Raw genomic sequence first — 12,059 nt, forward strand, 5'->3', positions numbered from 1 at the left:
CTGCCTTCCTGGGCTGCTGCCAGGCTGCCTGCAGGGCTTCCTGCAGAGCTGCACGGAGCCCAGTGCGTCACTCCTTGGCTGTAGGGACAGCAAACTAAAACTTCTCAAAGGTGTTTTAGTTTGCTGCACCCCAAGTAATTTAAGGCACATTAAACCACCAAATTTCCTACAGCAGCTGGAATTAATGTGCAATATGCCACCGAGGTATGCAAACACTGACACCATTAAAGCAGTGCAAAAGCATTTAACCTGCTTTAAAGTGTTGTGCACACATGCCTCTTGTTTCATCTACACGTGGCCTATGTTGTTTGTAGGGCTTTCAAATGAGTTTGGTCTTTATGCATTGAATAGCATTAAATTGGCATCAAAGTGCTACCTTTTTCTGCCACTGTCTAGATAGATATTACATAAAACAGTGGAACTGCCAATCTGGATTAAATCTGAGATCCCCTGTACTCCAACATACTGCCCCTGGTGGTGGCTAGCCCTAGATGCTTTTGAGAAAACTATACCACCCACTCCATCAGTGGACAGACACAGGAGGATGACATAAGATGTGCAAACATTAGGGCTGTGTGAAATGGCACCATTCTGTTTCAACTTGAGTTTAGAGGTTTTGATGGAACAGCGTTTCATTTTGCATTTCAGTTCAGTTTGAAACCACTGTTCTGTCCTGCTTTGTTGAATGATGGGGCTCAGTTCCCTTCCCCTGCGCTGTGATCGGCTTCCTGCAGCCCAGCCCTGAGAGGCAGGGAGAGCCAGGGCTGTGCTCCCGGGTGAGCCACGTGGGGCTGCAGAGCCTCTGGGAGCGTAGCCTGGTTCTCCCCTGTCTCCCACCACCTAGCTGCTGACTGCTTCAAAACTCAAAATGTTTCAAAACTTTCAAAACATTTTGACTAGCCTCGTTTTGTTTCGAGGCTGTTTTGAAGCCCTTCGTTTCGATTCGATTTCACTGTTTCGAGCTCTAAATGAGTTGAAACAGTGTCAAATCGAAACAGCTGGTGAAATTTCGCACAGCCCTAGCAAACGGTGCAAAAAGTGCTTCATAACTTCATGGGCTTTCCAGGTTCATTTCTGAAGCAGAACAGCCATTTTTGAAGCACTTCACTGGCCATGTACATTATAACCTCACTTTTTGCACAATTTCAGAGGCACTTAAAGTGCTTCAGATGTTATGTCTGTCAATGCCCTTGGTCTCAGGCTAAAGTCTAGTCATTACAGAACCCCTGAAACTCAAGGTTTCCCAAGTGGCTCATCATTATTGGAAACCACTGATATGTCTCCATATGTGCAAGCCGTATTTTAAATGTGTTAAGTTTTTACCCTCTGACTTCCTGCACAATGAATTCCACTGTTTAATTACACATTTCCTTTTATGAGTTCTGAATTCCCCCGCTTTTGATTTCCTTGATTGTCTTGCTTTTTTATTATGGGAGAACAGAAGTTCCTGGTTTATATTCTCTAGAGACCATTAGTCGTTTTATGTATTGCTACCATATCCCCTTTTGGTAGACAATCACTAGTGTTTGATGCTCTTAATCATTCTTTTCACCCTTCTCTGAGTGTACTTCTGCAATATCCTTTCTTGAAATGGGATGACCAGTTTTACACATCTCTATTTCTAATTTACCACCTCTCTGGTTTTCAGTAAACATCTTGTGACACTTGTTATAACACCGGCTTTTATCTATTGCATGACATTTCTTTTGTTCAGAACTTTATCTGTCATCTCACTTTGCAACTGAATAATTTGAGCAATGGCTTGTGACCAGACTCTGTTTTGGAAGCCTAGCTCCTAAGTGCATTAAATATTACTGGAAATGAGATTAAATCGGTTCCATGTTCTAAAAGTGCTAAGAAATACCTGTATTGGATAGCATCTATGGCAGGGAGCAGGTTGTAATAGCTGATCATATTGTGTCCATCCCAAAGTGGCTCCCAACCTGATTTAGTCTATGAAAAGTATTGTAATTCATGTAATTATTAAAATTTCATCTTGAAAAATCACTCTATTTACATCAAATGGAAATATGCAACCTAAATATTAGTAGATTTGCTCAAACAGCAGAATTTTATTAAATAAATACATTCAATGAGAAACGTAGCGTTCTATTCACTGTATTTCATAAAGGCATACTATTTTATTATTTCCAAGGTTTCTAATGACCATTGGAGGTTCTTGAAAATGTTCCCAAATCCTAAAGTTTCCTGAATTTTAGGAATTTAGGAATATTTAGAAATGGCATTCATCTAAATATGTGTTGTACAGTTTATCATTTGTTTGTGCCCTGTTAAAAAATAAAACCACTCATTCAGTAACGGAATAGAAAAAAATGTAATGTAATTTAGATGATCGGTTCCACAGCCCACTTGCAAACGGAAAATTATTTATTAAAACACTATACCAAAAGCTAATGTCCAGAAAGTACAGCCACAGGAATCAGGGTCACCTTGTGAATGTTTTGGTAGACAGAGTATTTAGCCATGTCAGTCTGAAGTTGAATAGAAGGCAGGTAGGTAGATAGATACCTTATAGATGAATCTAGGTAGGCAGGTAGGTAGATAGATAATGTAAGCTCATGCTTTCATGAGCTGATAGTGAGCTCATAAATAAATAAAAGGTGTTTATATACATTATCTATCTATCTATCTATTCACACACACACACACACACACACACACACACACACACACACACACACACACACACACACACACACACACACACACACACACACAACGTATCTCTATATATTCACATCTATCTATCTATCTAGATATCTACTTTGATTAATATATTAGGTGCAAATGATTTGGTAGCCTAAAAGGAGCAAATACCATCTCAGTTGTTTGATCAGCTCTGATGGTTAGATGCTGTAGTGAAGCCCTGATCCAGGAAAGCACTGTAGCAGGTACTTAACTTTGTCACGTGGTAACATTTTCAAAACCTCTTAAGTTCAATGTTACCAAACCTCTGCATACAATCGGACCAAAAGTAGGGCTACAGTTCTTGCCCATATAACTGAGCGTGCCTGAAACTTGCTAGCTTGAGTCTTGATAACGTTGGAGCCACAGCAGTGTGGAGGTCGGTGCAGGCTAGAATAGTCACACCGCCCCGGCAGGGTTTTGCACTTCTCAGAGCTGCGCTGATGAGAGCCTCCAAGCAAGCTAGCTTCCAGAGAAGCTGGGTCTGTATACGCTACGCTGCAGTCATAGCACCGGTGGCAGTGTGAACGTTCCTGTTCGGGAGCCCACAGATAAAATATGCAGATGTGCTCAAAATCCCCGTTTCAACAGGAGCATAGGGTCAGGTTTTTCAAAGGTCTTTCGATACCTGAACGATAGATAAGCACTTAATGGTATTTGAAAACAGCGGGAATTAGGCAGATAGCTTGTTAATAAATCCTAATGAGTGCCTGTCCGCATCTTAAGGGCACCTTAAGGGTAAAACAGTGCTTCAGTCCGTTTGAAAATTTGGCGCTGAGGCACTTGGGGAGCCTAAGTTTCATTGCAAGTCAGTGGGCCTTGACTCTCTAAATGTCTAAGACCCAGGGCTTTTAATATAGGAATTTGGCATTCCTTTGCTGAGCATGGCAAGGCCCAAATGACTTACTTATATTCAAAAGGGATTTAGGCCATGTCTACATGACATTCACTGTGCTCCAGCATAGACGTCTCAAACACAGTGCACCACTGTGCCATGCCATATGAAATGTCTGTGTGACACTTGAAGCAAGCCAATTACCACTCTGGAGTGACAGTGCTAATTAGCCCACTGCCTGCTAATGAGTAAACCTGTGGTACCACACAGACATGGCAACACTGCTTCTGGTTTAGGAAGATGCCCACTGTGAGCAGCACAGCGAGCATGAGGATGCTGCTTTGATGCAGAGTAAGTGTACTGTGTGGACATGGTATTAGGTACTTAGGAGCCTAAGTCCCATTGACTTTCGATACAGATAAGCCTCCCAAATCATATAGAGACAGACTTTCAAAAGCATTTAGGCACCAAAAGATGCAGGTTGGCGTCTAATGGTTTTTCCAAAGCTTCTAAAAAGCTTTGGTTCCTAACATGCATTAGATTGAGGGGCCTGACTTGTGCAAAAGCTTTTGAAAAACCAGTGGCCAATAATATGCATCTTCAAATGCGTAAACACCTTTGAACATCTGACTCTTATGCTTTGCAATACTGAGTGGAGCAATATCTCAGTACATGTAAAAACCTGGGGCTTTTTTAAATATCGCAGCCAAGGTCTAAAAGGTGTTTTTAAAAAAATATTTGAGTGTTTTGCCAAATGAAAACCTAAGGTCAGGATAATTGGGGGCTAGGAGAAACGAAGGGAGAAAGTAACTGGTTTGCTGACCGTTCCTTTGTAAGTGGCATGCTTTAACAAATCTGTCCTGCTTTTTCAGGTAAAGGCGATGTGTTTGGTGATATCTTCTGGAAGGAAACTACACTGGCTCACGCCTGTGCCAATGTACGGGCACTGACTTACTGCGATTTACATATTATTAAGCGGGAAGCCTTGCTTAAAGTTCTGGACTTTTACACGGCTTTTGCAAACTCCTTTTCGAGGAATCTCACTCTCACCTGCAATTTGAGGAAACGGGTAAGGCACTCAGTCTAATTTGCACCATTCCTGGGGTAGAGTGATTGCAGATGCACCACAGAGCCTTCATGGCAAATAGCACTCCCAAATTTAGCCTTGATGTTTTCAGGTCAATGCAGATTAACTAGGCTATCAGTAAATGCTGCAGCTGTGCCTTAATGAAGGCTCAATAAAAGCTACCCATAAATTTGCAGCAAAGCAGAACTGCCCTCTCAGGGTGACATGTGGATTACACTTTTTTTTTCTTTTTCTTTTCTTTTCTCATTTTTTCTGTCACAGCATGGATGTGGCTATGTTTTGTAGTCCAATAACATCCAAGTGCTCAATTCATGCAAGGTGCCCTTTGTTCCCTCGCCTACTGAAATCCCTGTCAGAGAGTCTGTCATGTGGACTAACTGTGAGGAAGTTATTCATGTTAAATAAATAAACTGTACCCTGCAAAAGTATTATTTTAATACTTGCATCTCACAGTTCACAAATTAGAATTTTAATATGACAAGGTTAATAAAGCCTGATAGTGCCTTTACATTCCCAGCTCTTTTTTAAAAACCCTCCCTCTCATTTCATAATCAATCAGCAAAGCTCACTGTCCATTAATCCTTTCAAAGAACACTCCATCTAAAAATTAATTAGCTATACTAACATATCTCGAAAACAGGTTAAAGGATCCTTTAATTCGCATTGCGGCTGCAGAATTTAATCTTTATGGAGGTTTCCTTAAGATTGATGAGGGTCATATAACTTTGATTTGCATACAGAAATCTCATAACAATGATTTATAGATTACTAAGCATTAACTGAGATCCTTTTACAGCCAAAATGGATTTTTTTCTCTTACTGCACCTAAGGCATCTCATCTGAAGTTACATCCAAGCTACCTCAATATTCAAGAGACAGTTTAGTCCATAGGAGCAAAGGGAGCTCAGCGCTTACAGTAAGGTAGAAATTGCCCTGCAAAAGTGTGGTTCGCTTTCCTGCGGCTGCTGCTTGAAGGTTCATAGAAAAGAGAATTATTATTTTTTTAGTGTTATGAATGTGTTCAGCAGGATACCAAGTATACAGGATGATGCATTCAGCAAGGGGACAGCTGACAGCAGATGCACTTGGGGCTACAGATGCCACCCAGTCTATGGCTGAATGCAGAGAGAACATAAGAAGTGCCATGCTGGGTCAGACCAGTGGTCCATCCAGCCCATCATCCTGTCTCTGAGAGCAGGGTTGTCTTACTGGTGGCCCGTGGGCTGCATGTGTCCTGTGAGGGGTTAATTAGGAGCCTCCTGGTTCTCACTCAACCACCACTCCCCCCATCACACCAGGGAGCCCACAGCCCAAGGTGCCTGCACAGCACAGCTCGGTGTAGCGGAGGAGCCAGTGGCAGCTGAGTGAGGCTGGGGTGCCCATATACGTGGGTCAGCAGGGAGGAGAAGGATGCCCCTGCCACTTGAGAGTTGCACAGCCCTGCTTCATAGGGAAAGCACTGAACAGGGTATGTCTAAAGTGATTTTGCCCCCTGTTCGTTACCATTCCTGGTATGCTGCATCATTGGTTTAGAGATGCCAAAGGAAGCACAGCTAAGAATCAGGCTAGACTCGGGACTGCTGTCTTACCCCTCTGTCTGCAGTGTGTCATGAATGGCAAGTGCAGAGCTGGGAGTTATGCTCAAGTCCTGGGTAGAATGAGAGAGGATTTGGGACTGGGGAAAAAAAATGTTTGAAGGTGATTTCATGGGACAAGATAATACAAGTCACGCTGTGCCAAAACATACCTATTGCTTCTTGCCGCAATAGACCTGTCACTTAAACACGCTTCTTGAGAATCCTTTTCTTCTGGAGTAAGGCCAGGGCTGTGTAAATGAAAGGCGCTGCTGACAAAGCAATGGACTAAGACTCTAGCCTGCAGTGCTGTTATTCACAGGGGGAAAATTATGTTCCTCCGAAGATGAAGAAGGACTTCTGGCAGTGAAAGCAGTCCCTGCTGTGCAGTCAGAGCTGAACTCTCTACAAGTCCATCTCGAGGAAGTAGGGGATGCAGGGAGGCGTGGCAGTGGTACCCGTCGCCTTTTGTCTCCAGTGGAACCTCTTGTCTCCTTTGTCACCTGAGTCACTGCCGCAGTGGTTGTCATGCTGGACTGTGGCAGCAGCAGTAGATTGCACCCACTGTCCAGCTCAGTGGTAGGGGCAGGGGAGCTCCTTTCACTTACGGAGTCATGCAGGACAGCCCAGTACTTGGATCATGTGTTGGAAGGGAGAATTTGTGCCATGGTGGTGTTCATGCTGTGAGCATAACCAAAGGGAAGCAGTAAAAGTTTTGAAAGAAACCATCTGTTTAGCACCCCCACCGGATCTTCCACCCCTGCCTATGACCCTATCTCTGACTGCTCACATCTGGTTTGTAAAATGAAGCCTAATTTCTAAAAGCGCAGCTCCAGGATCTCAGAGTGAGCCTAGTTTAGATATTTTCTGTGCATGCTTTCTTAGGTGCAAGATCACAACAGAGTCCATGTGCTTGATCCAAAGTCCTATGAGATAAATGACTTGAATAGCCTTTGGGTTGGTCCCAGTCTGCAAAAAGGGGTATGCTGTTCTCATGGTGCCCTCCGGTAGACACAAAACTAGTAGCTTAAAGGTCCATCTCTTAGAAAACCTTGCTCTGTTGAACAAAGAGCAAATGAGCAGAAGCAATAGATAAGCTAAGGAGATTGAGCTCACAGAGGCTGTTGCTCTGTGCTGGAGCGGTTTTTGCTCTAGTGATCTGTTCTAATCAAAAGAAAAGCATTGCCTCTTTTAATTGATTTGAATAGAAATATATTTAGTGCCTCTTCTATTTTGTCATCACTTTCAGGGTTTGACAGTTAGTTATGACAGAACGATACTCCTGGCTGTTCTGTGCTGAAGAAGCAGGTTGCTTGCTTTCACTGTAGCAAGTCTGCAGATCCAGAGAAGCAATCTTCTATCTACTTTATATACACATGCAAGCACACACACATATATTTCTATTCCTAATGCTCTCTTTGCTTAAGAAGGCGTGAACATCTTGTCCACAGACTGTGTAACAATTTAGACACTTAAAAAGCTAATAAATTAGTAATAGAAGTAGGCATGGAAGGTTACCTCCACGTGACAGGAAGAAAGACAAGTGCATTGAGGAAGGAAAGTAATGTTTTCTCACTCACAAATAACATTCGGAGACCTAGCATGCTGAATGACCTACTTAACGGAGCCGTGCAGTGTGCTATTACCAACCCAGGATTTTTTTGTTGGGCAGGTAGCTCATCTATAACACTGCATTTATGAACCTGTAAAATCAGAGTGGCTGCTCATTTTTCAACCTGCAGCCATCTCGCCTGGCCAGAGTGGCAAAGGGTCTTTTAATCTGTAACTACAAAAGCCTTGCCGCATCTTGCCGCGTGCACTGAAGTCTTGATGGCACATCTAACGTCACTAATGCAAAATGCAACATAGTATTAGGACGTGGGACTTTTTTAAGGTGTCAGATAGGTGGAAAAGTTAAACTCCAAAGATGCACTTAAAATCTACAATTAGTTTATATATCCATCCCCCAAAACTGACCGTGGTAAAGCAGTGCTTGGAATGAGTCTTCAAGGAGCTGCTGATATTACCAACTTCTGATATTAGAGAATATAAATAACATAAATGCATCTTAAGATTCTGTGCTCCTTAGACTGGGGCTTCGTTTTGCAAGCCAGGCATTGTTTCCTTGTCTGCCACAGGGCCGTGAGATCTCAAGTCAAGTCTAATAAAGAGAGAAACACGCACAAATGAGCATAGCATTCTGCTGGCAGAAAAGTTTTTGTCAGACCGATTTTTGAATTAGCAAATAGGTTCCTGCAGGAAACAAGCATCCAGTGAAAAAATGTAAATAGATCATTTCCAGGTTCTCAGTCTCACTTCCTCCTATTTCAGCCAGCAGCAAAATCCCCAGCTAACTGCGAGACAGTCATGTTCTGTGCATTTGCATTAAGGTAGGCAGTGAAATCCTGGGCAGTGCAATCCTGGGCCTGCTGAAGTCAATGGCAAAGTTACCTTGACTTTAGTGGGCTGGTATTTCTTCCACAATTTAAAAAATGCAGGATCCCATGCTGTTATCTGTTGCATGTAGGATGGACAATGTTCAGGGAATGAACCAGCAGGGTGCGATGAACAAGGATGCTACGTGTAGGATTTCTTGCACATTCACTCTTAGGAAGGCAGAGGGGTGCAGCGAGAGAATGGATGCATTTAGGACAGTCGAGTGTCATCCAGGAGGTCTCAGTTCTGTTCCTGGTTCCATCACAAATCGAGTGTGGAAGTCACTTAAACCAGGGGCGATGCTATAATTAACTAATATATATTTCATTTAACACAGTTTAAACATATGATGAGGTAAATTTGTCATAGGCCTAAAAGCCTTGTTTTATTTGAAATTAAAATAATTTCTGTTTAATTTGCTGTTTATAAACAGATGTTTTAATGAACAACCTGTCATCGCTTGTCAGATTTTAGACACAAGAATATCTTTTTCTGAATCTGAATTGAACACTTGCTTCTCTTCAAAATGAGGTTTATCTTACTGTCATCTCTGGTCTTGATAGTGTTACCTAACTTTATGTCAATCACTCATGCATGTTGATCTTATCAAACCATATGAAATCAGTTTAACATAAACCTAGAAATGTCTCCTGGACTGTTGGTAGGTAGGTAGAATATAACAGGAACCTTTGGTGGGCACATCTACAGGAGATGCTAACTTGCACAGTAGCTTAATAACACTGCGCAGTAGTGTGGGGGCAAAAATCGTTCTAATACGCTACTGCACAGTAGTATTAGGCTACTGCGCAGTTAGTGTCACTAAAAACCCATGTGCCGGCGCTACTGTGAAGTGGCGCAAGTTACTGTGCATTGGTTTAATGCTTGGTTATCCAAGTACTAGACTTAATGTTCAGTGATCTTTGTCCCTTAATAGTGAATTAAATGACAGAGCTTGGCTATCTGGAGTTTGGAATATTTTTAATATTAAACCATGAATATATTTAATACACATGGGCCAGAGGTCACTGTTTGCATCCAAAATCTTTTTCATTTCAGAGTTGAGCTTGAAAGCAAACGTGTACTTGGATTTAGAAAAATACTAGAGTTGGAAAGCATAGGCCTGTGTATCTTGTGTAAAGGTTACGTGCGATTGAACGTAGCGTAATGAAACCTGAAACCTTTGCAGAGTCTGTGCTGTGAAAGTCATCCCTGAGCAGAGAGGAAGTCTCATCCACACCTCTTTTGGGGCTTCCGGGCTGTTAAATATCCCGTATTTATCTGAATACAAGATCACTTCAAATTTAAGACAACCCTCCAATTATTAGAGTCTAGATGTGGACAATTATAAATTTGTTACAATTTTTGGTGTCTAGAATCTAATTATTGAAGGGTCGTCTTAAATTCATGCTGCCCTACCATTGCAATGGGGAAGGTAGTGGCAGGGGGTAAGTGGCAGAGAAAGGGGTGGCAGTCCCCTGCTCCTCTGTCTGGTGCCTGTGCCCCTGGCATGTGCTCCCCCATCTTGTCCCTCTGCCACATGTACCCCCTTCCCCCCAGTTCCTGCCCTTTTGCTGTTCCCTCTGCCACTTTGCTTAGCCTCCCACCCCCTCTGCTGCTGCTTATCCAGTGCAACTGCTCTAGCTGTGTCTCTATTTGGGCATGGAGCACCTTGCCTGCCTGATCCCTGTCACCCCCTCCCCAACAGCAGTGCGTGAGATTTGGGGGGATCACGGCTCAGTGCACATGATTCCTGAGATCAAGCAGCTTCTGCTTGTTGGTCAGCCCTTAGGAATAGCGACTCACTGCTTCTCCCATGTGAGTGATGCAGTTGTAGGCTCTATCTGTCTGAGAGTTCAGAGGTGGTAACAAGGGCAAAACCCATTTCAATGAAATAATTCCCCTCGGCATTATTCATTTTATAAGGAGAGGGGAAAGCACTCTTTTGAGAGCTGCCCACGATTAATGGAAAGTGCTTAGGCAGAGAAGGAGCCTGCTGTGCTGAACCTGTTCTGGGCTCCAGCTACTGGAATAAGAAGATGCCCGAGGACTCATTCTGGCACCGCGTCCTGGCATTGACAGTGACCACGACTCCCCTTCTTTCTTGGAGAGAGTGTGACCCTTCACCCAGTAGCGTCTGTGACGGTGGTTTTAGATCTTTTTAGATTCAAGCCACCCTTTGATGATCTCAAGGCATGCCCTGGAAAATGCCAGCTCTTAGTTTTCATTCATTTTTTGACCACAGAAAAATAGAACAATTCGATTGCTGTAAAGAACTGAGAAAGACCACAAGAAGTGAGAATATTTTTGAGACTATGGGTTCTGATTTGAAATCTCTGGGTTTATCTTCTGAATCAGGCTTGCACTCCTAACTGGGCAACCATTGTGTGATACCACTAAAAGGATCTCACAGCACCCTGGTTGAGGATCACTGGTCTATGGCAAAAGTCCCAATGACTCCACTGAGTTCAGGAACATGCCTGTGGGAGGGCAGATCCAGTGGTTCAATATCTGTTTTGTGTCCTAGAGGTAGCCAGGCTTTTGACATGGCTTTCTGGCTTACTCACGCATTTTGAATATTAATTTGACCTACTTTCTGCAGTGGGCAAGATGCACTAATTTTAATTGCATTCCTGGGCTGACCTATCCTACATGCAGTCTCCAGAGGCTTTGTGCCTCTAAGTTATACCTCTTGCTCTCATTCCCTCTTGCTCCAGCAGGGACAAGGTATGGTAGGTAGCCTATTACAGCAGTAAATTGTACTCCCTCAGCTGTGCTATGGATAAGACAAGGGTGAAACCACCGCTCTTCCTATTTTCACCCTCTTTCCCCTCCTATCTGGGAAATGCAGAGACCCGAAGCCAGGTAACCCAGGCAAGAGTCTAACTTGCTCCCTCTTACTTCTTTGCACAATCATGTTCATCATGTCACAGCTTAGCCTTGCCAGTAGATTTTATCCAGCTCCCTTCTTCATCCCCCCATGAAAAAAGATAGTTCAGTGTTGTTCTGTGCCTCTCCCTTCCACTCCTTATCCTTTAGCTGGTTGTTTTGCAAATCTTTTTCCAGCTCAGTGTTGTTTGGGTGAGCAAGGCACTACAAGTGCAGTTTAGGTATATGATAGACGAAAGAAGTTGCACTCAGCAGAAATCAGTGTGGTCTAGTTTTGTTCACATCTTAGCGAACCTTGCGGTTCCCATTCTGATCTAATTGAAAAGCTTTTGTTTAGGAGAAAAGTGCTTTATTGTTTGTCTTCATTTTGTTCATAGTTACTTCCAGGCTTCTGCTCCACCTCTTGCTATATGCTGATTCCTGACACTGGGCCAGTAGTAGCACTTAACTTTTCATAGTTTCATAGTTTCATAGTAGCTAGAGTCGGAAGGGACCTAGGTAGATCATCTAGTCCGACCCCCTGCCTTGGCAGGAA

At 43.1% G+C, this 12,059-nt stretch overlaps 1 protein-coding gene across 1 annotated transcript in view; it reads left to right on the forward strand.

The window, feature by feature from the left end:
• The window catches only part of KCNH5 (potassium voltage-gated channel subfamily H member 5), a 262,762-nt gene that overhangs the window by 212,847 nt on the left and 37,856 nt on the right, over window positions 1-12,059 (forward strand). The window contains exon 10 of the mRNA XM_019550852.1: window positions 4,414-4,610. Coding sequence (XP_019406397.1) covers window positions 4,414-4,610 — 197 coding nt within the window. The remainder of the gene's footprint in view (window positions 1-4,413; window positions 4,611-12,059) is intronic.

This window comes from Crocodylus porosus, unplaced genomic scaffold, assembly GCF_001723895.1.
Source record: "Crocodylus porosus isolate Cpor-Errol unplaced genomic scaffold, CroPor_comp1, whole genome shotgun sequence".
In the NCBI taxonomy this organism is placed as follows: Eukaryota; Metazoa; Chordata; order Crocodylia; family Crocodylidae; genus Crocodylus; species Crocodylus porosus.